This window comes from Haemaphysalis longicornis, unplaced genomic scaffold (genome assembly GCF_048455015.1).
Source record: "Haemaphysalis longicornis isolate Haplotype H1 unplaced genomic scaffold, Haemaphysalis longicornis Haplotype H1 scaffold_1, whole genome shotgun sequence".
NCBI classification, from domain to species: domain Eukaryota; kingdom Metazoa; phylum Arthropoda; class Arachnida; order Ixodida; family Ixodidae; genus Haemaphysalis; species Haemaphysalis longicornis.
Window position 1 is genome coordinate 395,069,588 of NW_027526203.1, and position 21,216 is coordinate 395,090,803.

Sequence of the window (21,216 nt, forward strand, 5' to 3'; positions counted from 1 at the left end):
AAATTTTATGTAGGTCTTTACACGAAAAATGATAGCCTGCCAACTTTCCAAGCTCACAACTTCGCTTCATGCATAATTTTTGGGGGAATGAAAATGACTGCAACAATTTTGAAACATAGCAGGCATTCATATTAACATCTCAAAACATAGGTCACCTTTATCAAATGCTAACTTTTTTTTTCTCCCTGAAGTCCTGACAAGCCCAATCGTCACATACTTAAGACATCAATAGCACCTTTTCATAGCCCCCCTTCAAATCATTCTTGCATCATTTTCATATTGGTTTGCATGATTGGGTTTAATAGCTAACGAAGCTTTTTGGGTTAAAAACTCGATTCTTGGATATTTTGTCTAAGACATTTCCTAGATAATCAATTATTCACCGTAGATGTGTTTTATAGGGTACTTTACAATCAGTACATAAAAATGTTATTATTCGAAAGCATGCTTTGCACTGCAAGGGTGTTGCTTTATACAACAACAATTTAGAGCTGGACGTGCACCCGCCGCGGTGGCTCAGTGGCTAAGGCGTTGGGCTGCTGAGCACCAGGTCGCGGGATCGATTCCCAGCCGCGGCGGCGCTTTTCTGATGGAGGCGAAAAGCAAAAACGCCCGTGTGTACGAGATTTCGCCGCACGTTAAAGATCCCCAGGTGGTCAAAATTAATCCGGAGCCCTCCACTACGGCGCGCCTCATCGCCTGCGTTGCGTCGGCGCATTAAACCCTACAATCAATCAATAGAGCTGGACGTGAACATCTAAAAGCAAAGAGATCCTCCTAAACATAACAGATACAAAAGACAAATAGTCAAAAAGTGTTTTGTTTTTACAGCGGAAGGGTTGGGGCTGAGGGTTCTTTGTTACAATTATTAGGTGACCCATGAACAATAGTTGATATCTTTTAAATGAGCATAGGACTTGCCCCAGTGGGGATTACAGTGATGGCAAAAATTTTTCTAGAGTATTGAGCAACTGTGATTGATTTATATTTAATATTTTGGTAGAAGTTTAAGATTTCTATGTCGTGGCGATGTGACGAAGCAAAAAATGAAGCTATTCTGGTGAAAGTATACACCCGCAATGTGAAAAAAAGCAATGCAGTTTCACTCTACATTGCTCTGTTTCTCAATCAGTTTCATTTTGGCACCCTGAATGTTTCTACAAATTAACAAAAAGGCAGGAGACCTTTACTGTCATTGCATCGTAATTGTCCTAATGTCCTTAAGATCTTCCGAATTCACCTTGACATAAAAAAAAAAAGCATTAAAGAGCAGAACAAACAACAAAACAAAGCAAAAACATGCCCTGCCATGCAATCTCCCAGAGAACACATGATGCTCAGAGAATTTAAAACATGCCTAAACCCCACAAAATAGGTCTTTGAAGAATATAAAGAGCTAGATTAATGAGCTATTAAACAGAACAATTTCAAAAATTGTGGTTTTATTTCAACAGATTTCAACAGGCAAGGCAAAGTGAATTTAATAGTAGTGAATTCAGCATTAATAAAAGCAGAATTTAAAAACAAAAATGAATGCGAGCCAACAGTCAATTCCATTAGACTGCAAGGACCTGTTATGTGTAATTATGCTATTCTTTATTCTTCACTATTTTCGAGGTATTTGACTATTACTGCCTTCTGCTTCGGCAGTGTTTAGCATATTCTGTGTCCATGTAAAATAAACCGCAAATTTCAGGAGGCGCTTTTAGATACCCGGGTGTTCAGCCTCTTGTGTCATCACCTGTGCTTAATTTGTTTTTGTTTGTGGCTTTTCAAGAAAACTAGAAAAAACAAGCAGGCACAGCTGACAAGTTAAGCATTTTCTGAAAACTTCATAGCACCATCTGCACGTGGATAGGTGAATCATTGCCGTAAAAATTGTTAAAACCTGTACCTCCCCATCCCCGATGTGATTCGAACATTTTTACCTCAGCACAAACAATAGCTGGTTCAATCTACACCACACAGCGATAATATGAGTGTCTAGAGCTCAGGAATGGTTTGAAATGACTAGCTTATAATGGCCCACCCTATCAGAGCATCTATCTCATCTTGTGCAAAAACAGACAAGTCAGAGGAGATCCTGACGCAGCTGAGCACAAGATCGAGAGTTCAAATCCCTGCTGCAGCGGTTGCTTTTCGTTGTGCTGAAGAGCAAAAACAGCTGCGTGTGGTCTGAATTTATTCATAGCCATCCATTAGGCTGGGCCTCATAGCCCAGGTGTAGCTTCAATGTGTAAAACCCGAAATCAGATTTGAGCTTGAAATACCGCAGTGTTGTAGAAGATTTATTTCAGGTGGTACTGTATGGTTACTAAATATGTTAAGCTTAAAAAAATTGACACATTCAAACAGCCCTGTCCGACTAAAGTGGGGGCCAGCAAAGAAAAGAGTCAAGGTCAATTTATTGCATCATAAAATAAGATGAAAACAAGACATAGCATCGTGATCCAAAAATAAAACGTACAGTACCAGAGACAAAACTTCATGCGTTTACTTTGAAATACCAAAAAATCTAGTGGACAAAAGAACTTAATGTCCAGAAGTTCACTGCAATAAGCATCTCATGACTTCAGCATCATGTGTTCACTGGGATCCGCACATTCATGTACAGAATGTGAAAAGCAGTATTAAGGCTTTCATCTAATCTCATGCATATGTTAGAAAGCCAAATGTAAAATTAAGCCTTGGCAAATTTCAGGTGAAAAACTCTTACAGGCACATTCAGAATGACAAATAGAAACCGAAGCCATACTTTTGTTCTGGACCACAGACTCCTGAGGTGCTAAAAAAAGCAAAAAGAAAATACTAGTGAATGTGAGTGACAGACTGCAGAAAAAAAAAAAGGAAAAAAAAAAGGCGGGGGGGAGGAGGGGGCTACCAGCTAATGTGAACAGTATAAAGGTTTTTTTTTTCCTTGCAATGCTACATGGTCAATAATACTGCTTTTAACTGGTAAACCTCCACCATAATTAACAAAATCTTTTACTTCAAGCAGGCCATATGACACAGAGCATGTGTCATTTTAATCATGGTAGGCAGAAACATAAAACTGCACAGTTTTTAAACCACCAATGTAGCCTGGTGTCTCAGCGTTACACTATCGTGAAATTATCTACAATGACACACACTGCACAGCAATGTGGTTTTGTCCCTGCACTTTTGAAGCTCATGCATATTGGTTCAGGGCTGAGCCACAAGACTCCTCAAATAGTTCCAGAAGCCATGCATTCCTGTGTTCTTGCTAACCATGCTAGGGCAGTGCCCTCTGTCAACATTTTTCTTGTTTTTCAGTCATTGTTTCACTTGCCTAGCAATATTTTCACATTACAGATTAATCAATGAATTGTGACAAACCAACTTCAGATTTCTGTACACTGTGAAGGAATGAATGTTCTTTTTAAGGATGTTGTATCCCAAGGTGACACATAATGCTGCAGCTTCCAAAGCAGTTTATATTAACGTGAAGTGCCAGGTTCTTTAACAGTAACTTGCAAGACGCAGACAATCCGTAGCAGGGCCACCTTGATTGAACCATGGACCTTTGTGATGCGTGACTATCAACTGTTTTCACGATGCACACCCATGGATTCCACCAAAGCCACACTCATATAGCCAATGCACAGGCTGCCACAAAGTCTGCCTTCTCAGAATTCCTTTACCCAATGGGTAAGAAAGTACACGAAACCAAGCACACAAAAAAAATGAGCACTAAAAATCTTGCAGCAGAAAGCTTTTTAGCTGGCTTTGCTAGCCAGAATCTAAAATATTCTGAAATTTAAAATAAAATCTAGAAACCAAGTATAAAACAACTTAACTGTGCTTGAAACACAAGCATAGTTTCCTCAGCTAGAGACCCTATCAAACAACCCATGAACGGCCAGTCCTCACAAAAGGAAAAGCTTATGCGTACAAAAAAAGGACACACATCAGGAAACAAAATAAAACACTGCATATCAAGCGCATTTGCTCAATGAATGCAGCACTACAGTGATAGTACTTATTCTCACACTCAAGCTAAACACAGTTTTTTTTTGTCGTCCAACAGATATACAACCTCTATACAATTGTGTCGCAGCAATTTTTGTTGTGAATGAAGAGGCATTTTTAACTGATCATAGAAAGTGGAATAGGACAACGTTTACAGAGACAAGCAATATATGGCAACATTTCTTTAAAAAATAACAAAACAACTTTTGATTTCAACAAAACACCAAGGGGCACTAACGACCCACTTGGTCTTGAAACCAGGTACTGCACTCACGTTCTCGCCTAGGATGAAAAATCTTGTTGTAATCCCTCAAGTCCTTGATATCAGCTTCTCCAAACTCCGTTTCTACAGCAAAGCTGTCTTCCTCTTCCACAGCCTTCTTGTGCATCACTCTGGAACGAAAGCAGTACTCAAAAGTTTAGGCACGCTTTCAGCTCACAATGTGTACTCATAGATTTATGAAATATGAATGAAGTGTAAGCTTTCCGTCAAGACTGTGTGTACTCAGAGCGCACTGTCTCAAACTGAAATGACAAAAAAAAAAAAAAAAAGTGACTGAGAGTTTTCTAATTTAGGCCACGTGGGGATTTTTAGCTAGCACCGAGATGTTGACAGGAATTTTCTCTTTTGGAGTATACTTAGTGCTCTGTTACACAAAAAGCCTTCCACTGTCTAGCAGGCTATGAAATGTCTAAAAGATGCAGACCACTCGGCACATATTCCAGCTGCCAAAATACCTTTCCATATACTGCAAAACTTCATTCTCATGCACCCCGAATCTCGCAAATTTCACGACTTGAAACTTGGCAGTTTTTAAAGGCCCATTAAGACTTCAAAGCATTCCACTTGCAAAATGTTATACCTGATCCCTCATATTTCTGCGGTTCATTGCATCAGTTACCCCGAATCGATTTCAATTTAAAACCCATTGTAAACATAAGTATAAAGGATGCTTTGTTCATTGCATAAATTGTGATTATTATGACACATATCTCACAGGAAATATGACGTGCTGTGGTTCTGCAGCTTGATACAGACTATGCTTCAGGTGGTGCATTTCCTTTCAAGTCTGTGAGATATGAAACATTCTTTTTTTTTTTTTTACTGTTGTGGTTTTCTACTCCCCTTTATATCGGTAGAAAAAAGGGGACAAAAGAAACGAAAACGCAATGCTCCAAGGAAACATCCTTCAAACGGCTTCCCTTGCAAGGCCCTTATGAATGTAGTACGTTTCAGAAGCCCAGGCACAAATTTTGCCACGGTGTCAAAAATGGGAGGTGTGCACGACTTTACATTGCACTCAAAGCCCCACACCTCCAGCTCAAGCATTCAGGAAAATTTTAGGCAAAGGCGATGTATTGTGTGGTCAATTCCCCCTACCTCCGAAATTGGATCCTCAAAGTACGACATTTTTACAGCGCCACTTCCTTATCTAAACTGCTTCCACCTTCCCAACCAATACGTACATGTCTCAGTACTCCAAAACTTCAAAAAATTATTTTCATCCCTTATGAAAAAAGGGTCTTTATGGTACGTTTGGTGGGTGGTTAATTAATGGCTTAATGAGAAGACATGCTTTGCTGTCACGATGCTAAAAAGGCTAAAGGTTTCCCCTCTTAATACCACAAGCACGTAACCCATTACCAGTCTAGTCAACAGTTTTGTGCGAGCAGTCAGTGACCAAACAACTCTGACATTCAGAAAAAAAGAACGCATCCACTATACACTGCAGTGTTGGCACCACAACCTTATTCTCTAACGGCATCCCTGTTTCTGTGCAAGAGTACTAAAAGTGTCATACCCGGACTCTGTTCCACCCTTAAAGGGGCCATGCAGACAAAACACAAGTTTGGTTCATTCGAAAGATTGCCTCATTAGAATCATGCTGACACCACTTCTAACATAAACTTCGCTCAAATAAGCTACATATACACCATTTTCCATAAGCAGCCGGGAAAGGAGGAAAATACTCTCAAACCAGTTCTCTCGGCGGCCGACCAGTGTTCCCTCTGCGCGCTGGGCTGCTAACATCGCTCGGCGAGGTGTGCTCCGCTGCGTACTTCAGGGGTATTTCGCACCGCGTGCTTATTTTTTGCGGAACTTTCAACTGTTTTAGCCAATGCTGCGATGCCGTTCAAGGCGCTAACGTTGCTTGGTCAGACTGCGCGGTGATGGGTTATTGAACAACCAGAGAAAGCGAGAAACAGTCGCTGACAACACGCATGTGCACGGCACTGCCTGGAGAAAATGCAGTGCGGTTGCGGCGTGTTTTTGCTGCATCGCTTCCCGACACACACCGAGTTGAGATATTGGTGGATGCCGTTGATAAATCGGAACGACTTTGTACATACGACCAACTCCAGGGTTTGTTGGGTGCACTTGGACAGCAAGCAGACGGAGCAAAATCCATTTATCACACGCAAAGCTGCGACAGGGAACGGAACCCCCTGAAATGTTAGAAGCAACTTTATCCTTTACAATACAGCATTGATTGATTGGTTGATTGATTAATTGATTCATTATGGTGTTTAACGCCCCGACGCTTCATGGGTGATGAGGCGCACCGTAGTGGAGAGCTCCGGGTTAATTTTGACCACCTGAGGATCTTTCACGAGCGCCGATACAATAAAACATTACAATAACTTGTGGTCCTTTGCAGTCAATTTGAAATATCATATATTGTTTGGTCATTACATCCGATTGGCATTAACCAATCCCCTTTTCATCTAATATAACCTTTAAAATCACGGCGTTTTGTTTACTTTTTTTCAGGCCAACGCATTACACTGCCAAACGATATGAAAGGATAACTTTCTCCATCGCACACTGCTGGTCGATAGCAGGATAAGCATGCAGGCAGCCAAATGTGGAAACGCAGCTCAAGATACACGTGAGCGCTGCATTTGGAAAATAGCTCAACCTGTTCACAACGCGGTCAAAGGAAAAGCTTCTAATCCTTTTGCGTTGTCATGGAATCCAATTACAATTACAAAACAGTTACTGCTGGTCGCGTAAAGCATTTGTGGTGCAAGCAGCGGTTTCACAAAGGTGGGCTCCGAGCGACAGGCCACATGCGCTGCACAGAGTTAGGTCAATAATAATCACGATCATGATCAACCAATATTAACTCGCCCGAACGTCCACCCTTTGGCTCAACCTTCGAATAGTAATTTGACTGGTTGTGCGGTCGTGTTATTTTTCCGCCCAGGTAATTTTGTTTCGTCAGTCACCGTCATAAGTCTAGTTAAGAAAGATTATATTACATTGCAATGTCAACAGGGTAGCAATCGCCTCGTTGAAAGTTCATCGCGAGCACGGATCACTGTGACCCACATATGCTATGCGCGCTTCGCATTCGACGTCCGCGCTTCCGTAAACATGACTAATCCGTGAACATAACAAGCACGGTGGCATTTAAAATACGTATTTACTCCCCGATATCGATTTCTATGTCAGTCGGTGCCATACCAGTTCGTTTGCATCGCGGAACTGCGGAGCACCACTGGCACCACCACCACACTGCTACTGCTGCTCGCAACAGCCGGGATCGGCATTTTCTGCTCTGGCAGTAAATTAAGACCTAAAATCCGTCCGCAGATGATGAAAACAGAACAGAACACACACACATACAAGCACTGCAACCGCTAACTTAACGCCAAACCACTACGGTTCACTTGGTAATGCACGGGTACCGAGCAGACGCACGGAAAGAACGGAGCACTTAACAGCCCAGCACGGAGGTTTCGGCGGTTGCTTCATAGACGGCGCTAGCATCCGGCCAGAAAAAGCAAATGGCGGCACCCACCTCTAGCAAGGAAAATGGTGTATATACTTAGGAAAAAAGGGAATGGCCATGCGACTCACTAGCTCATTTCCCGCACCAAAACCTAAGACATAATATGCACAGCTGTGCGATTGGCTGAGGCCGGCAAAAGCAAACACAAGTTAGGCAGGGCTTATAGCTTGCAGAACGAGGTATTTTCGTTTAAATGTAATGCATATTCATTGTATAGCAGTAAGAATGGTGGGGTAAACAATGGAAGTTACGAAAGTACACGTAAACATAGAAGTACCAGTGCATACTGTTGTTGGTACTGCGTGTACTCTGCTTGTTATAGCTGCACAGCAGTCTGGCGCTTTGGGATTGTCTCACATGACACTGGACAATTGGTGTAAGTGAAATTGTTTTTTGTCACGCTGTTTGTCAGGCACACCCCACGTACCATGAGACGATTACTACCTACCATAACAAAAACAAGCCAGGTGCAAATACGGTCACAAACAAAGCAAAGGCAGACAGCGGTCCTGCGCACTTAGGTGGTGTTATCTAGCAGGACTAACTGTAAAAAAGGAGTTTTGCAGTCCGCTGCAGAGTAAACAGCGCACTAACATTCGCTTGAAGACCTGTCCTTGTTACTTCATCACAGACGTCACAAAACACACCGTTTGGAGAAAGAATCAAAACGTTAACTTAAATTCATAAATTCCCCAGTGAATAAAGCATTGTTTGCAGCCAGACAAGCACTGGGGGCACTATAAACACCCCACCTTTCGAATAATATTTTGAGATTGGGACCAACAACGAAGTTTCAGAAAGAGGCCAAACCAGGATTTAAGCGTGCACATAACTGTGGCACATGATAGCTGGAAGGCAGCTTCCAGCTGTTTGCAATGTGACCCACTTGTTTCATCTGCTGCTCTAAATCTGAATTTTCGAATGCGTGGCAGCCAAACAAGCAATCTGAGCATCTAAGTGTGCACAGTAAGAACAAAAGCATTTTGTAAGCAATCCAGGCCCACACATTCCATTGATTTCAAAATGCAATGCAAACTGAACTCTGACACTTCAGAGCTTTCAACCAACCTTGATTGCACTGATGACTGCACGGTGTAAGTAGGCTAGAACGGACGGACTAAAATGAAACCGCCAGACATTTTTCTAGTTCTTGTCAAGAGTAACTAGCCAACCTCCAAATCCATTGTAGGCACTTATTTTAACGTGTTTCATTTGCACAGGACAAGAATTGCAGCTGCTATTCATCAGGCAGCCAAGAAAACTTGGTAAAACGAAAGGCCTTTCTAAACTGCCGCACCGCCTAGCAAGGTTGAGAGGCCGGAGCTATCATCACGGCATGCATTCCAAACACCTTCACCTTCAAAAGGACTGCTCATCTTTCTGATGGCCAAAGAGGACACTCAGCCACCAGTAAGAGTGATTATGCTGCAACTGTGCCACAAGAGCACTTAAATGCTTTTATTTTAGAAAAGAAGATTTAGGCGGAACTCTGGTATTTTATATGCAATATAAGCTAAAGGTACTTGGCTCGGATTGTACAAATGCTGCACCTGTTTAATAGAAACCACGAATAAAATCATTTCACAATTTCAGACAGTTCGATGAAGTTGCACGTTAGCATACATTCATAGCTTTGAGCTACACAGACTAATACTCCCAAATGCCAATACGCTGGCTAGTAGATGATGACAAACAGTCACAAACGCTGTTTTTTTTTTCACAGTGTTATAAGCTTTCTACTTCAAAAAAGCATTAGTCATGTCTATGTTAAGCAGTCTGTATTAGAAGTGAGTTTTAGGCTGCAAATCTGAAGATTTATTGTGAAGGTGAATTAGCAAGCCATAATAAATCTGTAGTCGCTTGGCGACTCCACTTCAAGCTGACCTTTTATGGGGATCATTAATTTGTTTTGCTTTTGTTTGTTTGTTTTCTCACAAAGAAATCACGAATGCCCTCAGCGACTTGGCTGACTTCTAAAATTGTTGGCAGCAATTTACTAAGGTTGTTGAAGAAAATCTTGTAGGCAACTTACTGGAAGTCGCCCATGTCCCGCTTATCTTTAGAGAAACTTCTCCGGGCATGAGACCTGCAAGTGGAACACAACATGCACTTAGTGCTTGCAGTTTGACAGAACTGCCCAATAGCACTCGTACCCTTGTTTCTGGATGTAATGCTCCACGACCCAGTCGGCAAAACAGTCAAACTAAGGTGTAGCACAAGCCGCTACATACTGCAAAATTTGTGGTTCAACGAACAATTTAGCTTGGGCACTACAACTGTAGCACAAATTCAGTTTAACTCTTAGCACGACATATAAACTGCGCCAAAGCTCTAAGTCAGTGATTCTCAAATGGGGGTCCGCGGACCCCTGGGAGAGCATTTGAGGGGTCCGCGAAGCCTACCTCAAAGCTTTTACTCAAAGCTTTTCTTGATTTTGCCAGCACTTTCTTGCAATGCAAAAAATGTAGCTTTGTCGCATTACATGTACGTTTAGTTTCTCCGCGTAGCACCTATTTTAACAACTGCTTTTTGCACGACAAGCCAGCTATGAGAAGGAAAAAAGCATACACAGAAGAGGCAATATATAGGTGTTTAGAAGAATTTTAAATTCAAGAACAGATTGTTTAACATGGTGCGCATCGTCATTAGCGTCAACCATAAAAGGCGGGCATCGAATAAGTGTGTGAGCTACGTAAGCTGCAAGTAGAAATTGTTTGACATTATGACACCAAACAACATATGCTCCATCGTGGGGTCCCCCATCACTTTAGCAAGCCCAAAAGGGGTCCCCGGGGCAGTCATGGCTGAGAACCACTGCTCTAAGTAATGTCGGCGAGACCAAGAAAATTTAATGTTGTATAGAGTCATTCTGCATGCAGGCTAGCATGTCCTGGTTCATTTTCTTTGACTGAAAAGATAACCAATAATTAATTTTTCAGTTTGTTCTCATTTCCAGTGTTGTGGGTAAAAAAAAATTACACAAGCTATTTTTAATCTGCTTTCTGCAAAATTATATGCACAGCAAGCGCGATTACAGATTAAAGGAAAGCAATAAACACAACAGAGACAACCACAAGGTGGGGAGTGTGAACAAGTGGAATTGTCAGTTTTGCAAGCTTAGAGTGTCATGTGAGGAGGAAGATATATTATTAACAGGTTACCTTTCAATCAGAGTACCCCCCACAGAGTTAGTTGCAGCTGTGCAAGGGTGCTCCAAGAGAACAGGTACTTACCCTGCCTTGAAAGGGCTTGTGTTAATATACTGATCCGGAGGAGAGTTAATTGGCATCCCGAACGGCTGGACCCTATTGAGGTCTATCACATACACAGCTACATTTGTTAGAGAAAATGCACCAGCAATCTGAAATGCAAAAAACACTGGTTGTCAAAAATGTAAAAAATTTCCAGCAAGGTCCTTTTTTTCTTTTTTGTTGTTACTGAGCTGGCTTATCACGATGCAAGCCTTAATGCCCTTACTCAGAGAAAAAACAACAAAGCACCCCACAAGAAAAGTTTGTGCTTTTTTGTTCAGCTTTGCAGTGTAATGGCAACAAACATCAAAAGTACAAATCTTTTATTGAGAGCGTCAACTGTGCACGATGAGCACAATTAATGCAAGTGTGTCTTTAATAAGGGCTGCTAATTTGAAATGCCCCCCCCCCCCCCCCCCCATGCATGGAGGATAACAGCCAATTGAAAGAGCTCTCATTCAACAATCACCTGGTTTCACCAAAGCCCATTTGCTAAGAAACTTGTTTGTTGAATAAGCAAAAGGGGCAATCTAGGAGGAGGTGGACGACATGAGGTGTGCCATTTAAACCTTATCTTGAACATAATGGGATGTAGGAAGGACCGGAAAAAGTATTAGCTATTTTAAAAGATTACAAAATTCCCTTTAAAAAATTGGAGAGGGAGAGGGGCACCAATGGATGTAGCAAAGATGCATAAAATGGAAGAAATGCACCAGCAAAAACTTTACCTTAAAAGAGCACCGACACCAATTTTCGGCGTTAATATTATTGCACACTTCGCTTCCTTCACTCAACAGAATACCCTGGCTGAAATATGAGCGGCCTGCGACGCGAAGAACATAGGTCAATTGGATCTCACTTATCGCGCCGACGGAGCAGCGCACGGAGCGGCACTCAGCAAATGGACATCAGCGTGACATCACTCCAGAAGAGGAATAAGAAGTGACGCGACAGCGCTCGTCAAAAACTCGTGACGTCACTTCACGGGCGCAGCCCCATGAGCGGCGAGCGGGCACAACACCCTCTCAAGTGGGCGCCGGTGACGTCCGCACAAAGCGGTGAGGTCAGGCAGGGAGTCTGTCATATGCGCCGTTCAGGATGAAAGCGCGGGAATTTGAAACAAACGATTTTCAGGCCGTTCAATGTAATTAACTATCGCGTGTTGAAGTATTTGAAGTGCTGTTTCAGACTGGCCAGACCATTAAGCATCGATAAAAGCAATAAAAGAGTAACATAAAATTTTCGTGTCAGTGCTCCTAACACACATGCAAGATATTCTAATCCTGTAGTTCTCACGCAAAGGTCATTCATGGCCTTTCATTTATTAACATTTCCAAGGTTTTCAAGGGGCCCAAATGCAATTCTATCAAAATTTTAAAAGGAATTACTTCAGCTGACAAAATCAAACAGGACCAGAAAAAAGAAATGAAGTAAGTGTGGCTAAAAGCAAACTCACAAGCTGATTTTGAGCGACAGAGATGTCTGCCACCTTGTTCCACCCCATGAACAGACTATCGCATGTCTTGACAGGCTCCCAGCAGTAGATGTTTAGCAAATCTTCTGCACAGCTAAAAAGACAGGCTCCATCCGGCTTGAAGAAGACACACCTGAAACAGAATTAAAAAAAAAAAATAAGACGAGCAAAACATGAGCAAAACGAAACAATAAAACAACACTGCAGCACTACAGTGTGGAGAAAGTCACTGAGAAAAAGGAGCCAGCAGGCTGCAGGTTAATATACACACTGCATCGAACTCGTACCTACGTCTCAGCCTGAAATAACAGTCTCTTTTACTACTTTTAGTATCATGTATTTCTTATTTAGCAAAATGCAGATGCACTTGCGGCCCTTTCACTGCAACTGGTAAAGGGGGGAGAAAGAGAATACTGATTTCAAGATATCTCAGACATTTTAGATAAAGTAGAAAATTTTTGTTTGGTCATCCCCAATCTGAAGAATATCAGCAGCGTGTGCATCACATCCAAAGGTTAAAAAAAAAAAAAAAAAACACTGGCCATGCCAAAAGCTCCAAAAGCTGCAGCCTGTGAATTAGCAACTTGGACATCACCACAGTGACACGTCAGAGTCACCTGACAACTCCCGATTCCTCCTCTGTAGAAGAGACGAGGTGGAAGTTCTCAAGGTCCCAAAACTTGACTGTGCTGTCTGAGCTGCCGCTTGCCAGAAGGAACTCATTGGGGTGGAAGTCAACATCGTTTACGGGGCCACAGTGGTCGCGGAACTCGGACAACATCTTGCCCGCAGGAAGGTCCCAAAGCTGCGCAAGTGCAGGCATTCGATATAAACGTTTGCAAGCTTAGGAGAGAAAAAACAAAAAACGCTCACACACAGTTGTGCATATAGCTGTTCACCCAAGACTGCGACAAAGTAAAGTGCTTTTTTTTTTTTCTCCAGTACAGGATGCCACAGGAAAACACGATAGCCGGCCTAAAGAAAAAAGCGCTTCATATGAAGCTTTCTATGCGGGAAGGAAGGCCAGTAGCACAAATTTTATACAAACAGAAAATGCATGCAGTTGAAAGGCCATGAGTGGCAAAGCCTGAATTTTATAGTGCACCTTATCTGAAAAGCAAGAGGGATTATATGATGAAGAGGAGGCGTTACACTCATACTGTCCGGTCAGGTTTTAACATGGAAGCGTTAGAACATTAGAACTCTGTAATTTCAGTATGTTTGCCAGCCGGGCCCATTAGCCGTGCCCCAACTGACACCATCACACCAAGGAAGAAATAGAAAAACGACGACAACATTAGCAACTGTCAGCTATGCACTGAAAGTTAGGCCTAACATTTCGTTTTGCGGTCTTGCATCGTCAAACAGTACCCACACCATGACATACAATGAGTTTCATGTTACCTGACAGGTTGTTGAGCTCAAAGTAATCCCAAGGCACTTAGTCATAGCAATGGCGAGAATGAAGACACAGAGGAAAAAGGATGATGACACTTTCACACCCATATCTTAACCCACACAAGCGTAGATGCCCTCTAAAACTTTTTTCTTTACGCTTTGGCAAGCAAAGCAGGGGACCACCATCAGCCCCATACCAGCCAGCTCACTTATCGTTCCCTCTTTAAGAAAAAGAAAAAGCTGCTTTCTTGACTTTACGTGGGAAGAAAAGGTAATTTATTCTGTGACACAGAAATCAGCAATAGAACAGTTAAAAAATGTCAAGACTATGAAAATGGCCGTGCCTCCAACACTTGAGCTTACTTCCAACACTTGTGTGGCAAAACATGTAGCAGCGCGCCAGTAACGAAAGGAGGAAGAAGAAAGAATGTGCCAGAAAAAATGGCCATACCTTGACGCTCCCATCCTCACTCCCCGATGCGATCCACCGGCCGTCCGGGCTAAACTTTAGACTGTTCACACATTTGTTGTGACCCTGCACATAGACATAGGAAAAAATCAAAGCCCCTTCCTTAATTAAGCGAAAGACGGTTAAAACGCAAAGCTGTCTCCCATGCCACCTGAGCCAAAGCTAAAGTCCAAATTCTTAACTGCCAAAGTCCAAAGCCAACATCCAACCACACACTACCAAAGTGAAATTCAAAGTCCAACCCTGGTTAGAGAATGTATTTCTTCATCATCATAGCTAAACGTGTGTACTGCCAAGCTATATTTTGCGTGTTACGAGAGGTCCATTAGGTGTGCAAAGACCTCCTATTGTTATGTGGTGTGTAACTGATGTACCCTTTGTGAAACCCATTGTGTAAAGTTGGCTTTCCTGCAGTGCTTTACTCAAACATCAACGCCATCAGAGAGGCATAGATAGCTACGTTTTAAAAAGAAGAGGCAAGAGAGGCAAGACACTCAGCCAGAGTCCATACAGTCATACCTCACATGTACGAAAACACCATAAAGTCTACAGCTATGGCATTTTTCAAAAACAACTGGTGATTCATACGGCCCATCTTCATCAGATAGAGTTGATCAAAAGTTTAGGGTGTCGCAACTTACGTTCACAGCATGCCTGGAAACAAGCAGACTGACTAGGTTTTCAGGTTCACATCATTTTTTTTGTAGCCACCAGTCAAATTTAAGAACAAAAGTAGTACTTTGTTTAAGTACAAAAATTTAAGTACAAAAGTAGTACAAAGCCAGAAATTGAAAATATGCAGTTCAAAAATTATTGCCCTTAGTGGGCTCGGCATACCTTGTATGTGTATATACATCCCTTTTTCCTTGTGTCCCAGAGCTGAAAGCAAACAAAAGAAGACATTTATAAACACCTTAAAGGCATCTCTAGAACTGCAACAGCTGTGGCAAGCAAATGCATGACAACTTATGTGAACTGCGAGATTCAATGCAGCCAGAAATAGGCATCATATGGAATATTTTTTCTGCACAATGGGTTTCATACAGAAGTGCCATTTGACCTTATAATGTTACACTTGGCAAGTAATAAAAACACTGAATGCTTTGAAAACAAGTCAAACTCTGCTGTCCACATGACATCTTCCTTGTTTACCCTGTGGCACTAAGTGCTGGCCAAAATTTATTTTTCACGTAAGGATAACAATACCAGGAAAACAAGTAAAATTTTTTAGGTACAAGATACGCTGGCCACAAGTGTTAATGTGCCCACATTCAGTTGGTACAACTTCCAATTCTAAAAGCACAAAATGAAAGTTTTCCTTGATTTCAGAACCACTTTACGTAAAAATCACTGTACTCCGCCACAAGCATTCTCTTTGCGTAATTCCCTGGGACCTTACACAGGGGTAAATAAAAATTAGAGCTCCAGGGATAAATTAAAATCTCAAGAAATAAATGGCTAGTGAAGCTGTCTAATACTCGATGGTAATGTTGCCTGGGTAATGAGAACGATTTGAGCGAGAAATTTTCGCTCATTCCAGTCTCTCTTGCATCACAGGACCCCCTCGTTCCAATGGACCTTTTTCCAGTAGCGATCTGCGCATGCGCGAGCTGCCGGTCCGCCATTCTTGGCAGGCGCCTCCAGCAAAATAAACAAAAGGTTGCCCCTCGACTTTCTGCTCGTGGAGCGGCTATGCTTTCTAGCTCTGCGCTTTTGTATTTTTTCTCTTTCTCAGCTCGTGGTGGGTTCGTATGTGCACGCATACACACAAAGGCTTTCCAAGGAAAGGGGCAAAGATTTCTCAGCAAAGGTGCAGAGGCTGACCACACTGCGAGCACATGCAAGGCTGCCAGTGGGGGAGTAACGAAAAGGAACAAAAGTAAAGAAAAAGGGGTCCTTCGGCCACTGCAGATAGGGGAACGTGCCCCTGCTGCCGTGAAATTCATGTGAAAGGTGGGGGTAAGGGAGGGGGGCACAGGAGGAAATGCAGGACCAGGATTTTTTGTGCACGAATTCTCCGAAAGCCCGCTTTTTTGGGGGCATGCCTTACTGCCATTTTTAGTTCGCCGGGGTGGCCGCTAGGAGGACCGGTACTGGAAAAAGGTCCATTGGAATTGACATCACTGCGGTGACCTAAGGTGGCTCTCTATCAGCACTATTCTACAGATCGCGTGACAGACGTGGACGTCATTTGCATCATCATTTGCATCATCAGACATTGTTGGCGTTGCTGTAAAGTTAGCATTCCCTATAAGGTTGGATTCCTATACAGCTGTACCAATTTGAAACTGCAAGACATGTGGTGCCACATGTGGTGACTGCTGTGCCACAGCCTTGGTAGAATGGAGTGGTACGAGGGCACGGCTACAGACAACTATATAGACACTAGGAAAATCAGAAAAAAAAAAAATCTTTTAACAGCTCTCTGTAACAATAACTCTTAATGGTGATTTCTGTTAGCTTTTTAGGTAATGCCTACGGTACATAACCATTAAAAGGAAGTAAATTATTAGACAAGCCTGACATTTGTGCATGGCTGGTAAAAAATATATATTTAAATGGTTTTAAATCAATTTATATGGAAAATACCTACAGGAGGTGAAAAAGCTAACCTTAATGGTTGCATCCACGGACCCCGATGCAACAAAATCAGCATGTGGGTGGAAATCCATGCACCGAACCGCTCCTTTGTGACCTGTGAGTGTCCGCACCACTGAAAGAAAAGTACAAAAAAAAGGGGGGGGGGGGGGGGCAACTTGTTAGGCCTATCCACACTAGAGCTCAGAAAACACCACCTGAAAACAACTTAATTGTGGATACAGCTGCACGACCACTGATGCTTGCAAAATCCATATGCTTTATTACTGTTACTATCTATTTTTCGTCTTTTCTTAAAAATAAATATGCATTGTGCAAAATCTTTGAGGTCTGCATTCGCAATGTTAGGGTGGCTAGAATTCTAGCCACCCTAGCAATGTACTGAGACGACCCTGTGTATCTTTATTCTGCAGTACTTCTATAAACCAAAGCCCAAAAAACAAAGCAACGCATAACACGAGTTACAAAAAGCAAATTTTATTGCTAAGTTACAAATGAAGCCCATATTTAACCCTATCTGAATTTATTCAGATGCTGGAATTGTAGAAACTAATCACTTGCTACCAGATACTTGAACAATGAATGAATACAGTCACCCCCAACCAGCCTGATTGCAGTGAAAGAGCCATTAATTGTAGGGAGCTCGACAACTCATGCATTTCATACAACCCCGCCCCCTCACTTGGACGCCGCGAGCACGATCCTTTCCTTGTGGGAGTTCGTGCGAGCGGCAGACCTGACCGGACGACTCTGACGGCCACCCCACTTCCTTTCCCTTCTTCCCACTTCCCCAACTAGGCTACCAAGCCCCCCGCATCGTTAATAAAGTTTCATTCATTCATTCATCCTCACAAAAATAATCCCTACCTGTTCTTTTTTTTTTGTTGATTACAACACGCACACTTTTCAAATGCGCTTTGCGTAATTCTCCGATAGCGTCCCAGCCAGGAAAGTAAACGAGTTCCAATTCTGGCGTGCATACAATCAAGGCCATTCCAGTCTCCAGAGCTAACAAGCTGTCAGAAAGAAGGGCCATGTCCTTCCGAATTGGCGCAAGCTGAAAATGCTTCGTAACATCAAACAGAAGACACCGTTCAGCCTTCCAAGGAAACCCAGTTTCGGGATAGAGCCAGCCGAAAAGGCCCGTGGCGAGCGCTCGTATTTTCTCGGTCATGGGGGTCAAGGATCGTATAGCGCGCGCACACAAGATTGACCGCTGCAGAACGACGGGCGGTAAAGGGAATACGGGCGGAGGGCACGGGCAGATGCTTCAAGGATTACGCAAACACTCTGTGGAAAAGTAAAGTTCAGGCGACCTTGGCTTTTTTTGCCTATGTCAGGCAAGTCGGTCATCAAGTGCGCCTAGCCCGTGGAGCCTCTCGCACATGCACGACACTCGCCGTTACGTTGGTGAAAACAGAACGAGGGGAGGGGAGTCCAGCGGCGGTAAGATCAAAAACTTTTTCGCGGTCGAGGCAGCATGAGTGCCAGCGATTTACTGGCGCTGTTCAAAGATAAGCGGACGTGCAAATAGCGTCAATGTACAGCTTCGCCGAGCTCTCTCTTCCTACACCCTCGGCTAAGCAGCGGAACCCGCCCACACGGATGATGTTGACACCGATCGCCGCCACAACGTGCTCGCTTGTACCCTCCGTACGCCGTGTCGTGAGCCCTTTTTACGTCGCACCGGAGGTCACAGGCGGGAGCAACTGCCACATCGTCGAGAGACGGAGTTGAGGGTCAGAAAGGCGCACCACAATGCTCGCTATAAAAACTGACAGGATGTACTCGCCTGCAAACGGCTAAACGCGCGAGCATGTGTATGAAGAGAGGCTGCATACTCTGCAGGGCATCGCGGCACACAGGCACGGCCGGTCTCATTTTGCTAACCATACGAATACGCATCGACAAGCCCACTCGTGAGTTCCCTTCGAAATGCATGGAAATGTCTTCGCGACTGTACATTTTCTGGCCAAAAACTGGTGGGAAGTGCGGATGACGGGGCTAGTCGTGGACACGGACATTAACGTCGAGCTAGGTGGCCTGTTTTCTACTTTCTACGCAGGAAGAGACGAGAGAAATTAAGCCTACAGCGTGTGTGTTGCTGCCTTTCTCTCGGCCCGTCACGTCCTGTGCGTTGAGCACGGACACGGCCCGAGATTGGAATGTTGAAGGAGGCGGACTCCTGGTCACATTTCTGCGGAAACCCCAGTGAAAAATGCGTCGACTCCCCACAACACACAGCGTTGGAGAATGAGAAGGCTTACGGTGACCTGAACTGGAGTGCCAGAGCTAATTCGATTCTAGCTGTGAAACACCACGGTCCTGGTAAGCAAGGAGAAACACCCTGCAATAGAACGAGTTGATCTGATACGATTAGCCAAACATGGATAACCCGCCGCGGAGAAAAAAAAAATCGACCCATGCATATCTACTAGCTGACACCACGGTTCCTGTACAGCAGAGAGGTGCTCTTCTTTTCTCCTGTGTATGGATATTTTTTTTTTGTTTCTGAATATTTTCTGAAAGTTGCTGGCCAGCAAACTAGCCAGGAATGATTAATATGCAGCTTTGCAAGTTAAGGAGCATGGGAATGGTCAGTAAAGATAAAATAAAGGCTTAAAACAGCTGCGGTCGCTTCTCCCGACGTGCAGAAAGAGAGCCCAGGGCACGCGCGCTGGCCAAAATCTTGAAAGCCGCTTAAAACAGGTGGGACGCGTTTCTTTTGGTGCCATTATGAATGGCCTCTAAGCCCGATTCATCAATTACCATCAGTGGGAAGAAAGCAGTAACTTGATTAGTGAAGAAAATTAAAACTTTATAAAGTATCACTGACTCCAGCAACGTATACCTGTACCGGAGCGGCACCCAGAAATCCATTTTCAAGGTTTAACCATTGTCCTTCGATGCTCTGCACTACAGCTCCCCTGTTCAGAAGAAAACCAGTGTTCCTATTCAGCGGCGAAGTTGTCGACAAGTGGATTACGTCTGAAGAATCCATCTACCCGCATGTTTCTACAGAGAAAGTCGCGCAGCGACCTTCCGCCCTTCCGCAAGTGGAAGAGCCGGCATGCACTCATCCGAGAATTATCCGCGAGTACAGTCGTCCACACACACTAAACTTTTTTTACGCCGTTTTTGGCCAAAAAGGGTGTAGCTTAAGTGGGAAAAGGGTGTTGGGAGGTCATTACATCCTTTTTCTTGAATCTCAACACCCTTTTCGTAGCTCTACACCCTTTTTGTGCGGAAAAAGTGTGTCAACCAACTTCAACACCCTTGGTTTTTCGTAGGGTGTTGAAAGGGTGTGGAAAAGGTGCTCAGCTTTTGATTGAACAACGCCATCCATGCATGTATTAATTGCACTGTGAAGTACAAATATCACCTCATATCCTCCTCTCCACCTCGCAATAAACGTTTAAAAGCAAAAAAAAGAGAAAAATTATCGTCTGCCATGACCGCTTGTGAAACATCAATTTCAACTTTTAAAATTAAAAATGTGTGGCGAAAAGAGCGTTGACCGACTGCAACAAGCTTGACTTTCGGTAGGGTGTTGAAAAGGTGTGAAATAGTTGTTCAGTTAAAAAAAACAAAAAAACAGCGGAGCTGGCGGTTGACGTCTTGCGGTGTTGATAAGTTTTGCTAATCTTTGTTGGACTTTGCTAAGTTTTGTTAGGTTTTGCGATGTTCTTGCTAAGCTAGGCCACGTGCTGAGGAGTGAGGCCAAGTTTAGCGGTGTTTTACAAAAAAGCTGTCCCAGTGTGTCCCCCACACTGACAGCGGATCCAAGGGAGAAACAAGCTAGGTCGACTCCCAGCTTTGCTGGTGTTTTTTTTTTTGCGTTTTATAATAATAAAAATACTAGTACCTTTGAAATGGTACAGTAAGAGGTGCGCATACGCGTGCGCCCCTCGTGCTCACACTCGAACAGGCTTGAAAGCTGGCTTCACTGTTTTAATACCCTATCTGCGGTGGTGCTCCCCCTACAGTCGGCGCAGTTCTTTTTCTTAGTATTTTTTTGCTAACGCCACCGAAACTAGTCCAAGCTTAACCAGCTTCACTGGTAATGAATTATGCTAATTCATATACTTTTAAACATCATGAGGTACAAAACATCCCCTCGCTTGTAGAAAATGTTATGTCCAACCGTGTAAACGGGTGTAAAATACATCCAAAGTTGGAGGTCTCTTGAACCCTTTTTCTTAGTTTCCAACACTTCATTTGTAGCTTTACACCCTTTTG

At 43.3% G+C, this 21,216-nt stretch overlaps 1 protein-coding gene across 4 annotated transcripts in view; it reads right to left on the reverse strand.

Annotated features, from left to right (window-relative positions):
- The window catches only part of Kat80 (katanin p80), a 259,184-nt gene that overhangs the window by 71,966 nt on the left and 166,002 nt on the right, over positions 1 to 21,216 (reverse strand). For 2 of the 4 annotated variants that reach the window (XM_077686672.1, XM_077686670.1), the window contains exons 4-12: positions 16,992 to 17,092; positions 15,217 to 15,258; positions 14,362 to 14,445; positions 13,130 to 13,317; positions 12,495 to 12,645; positions 11,021 to 11,148; positions 9,820 to 9,873; positions 4,265 to 4,383; positions 2,756 to 2,785 (exon numbers count right to left, since the gene is read on the reverse strand). In XM_077686672.1, coding sequence (XP_077542798.1) covers positions 2,756 to 2,785; positions 4,265 to 4,383; positions 9,820 to 9,873; positions 11,021 to 11,148; positions 12,495 to 12,645; positions 13,130 to 13,317; positions 14,362 to 14,445; positions 15,217 to 15,258; positions 16,992 to 17,092 — 897 coding nt within the window. The remainder of the gene's footprint in view (positions 1 to 2,755; positions 2,786 to 4,264; positions 4,384 to 9,819; positions 9,874 to 11,020; positions 11,149 to 12,494; positions 12,646 to 13,129; positions 13,318 to 14,361; positions 14,446 to 15,216; positions 15,259 to 16,991; positions 17,093 to 21,216) is intronic. The other 2 variants (XM_077686673.1, XM_077686671.1) reach the window with 1 other exon arrangement.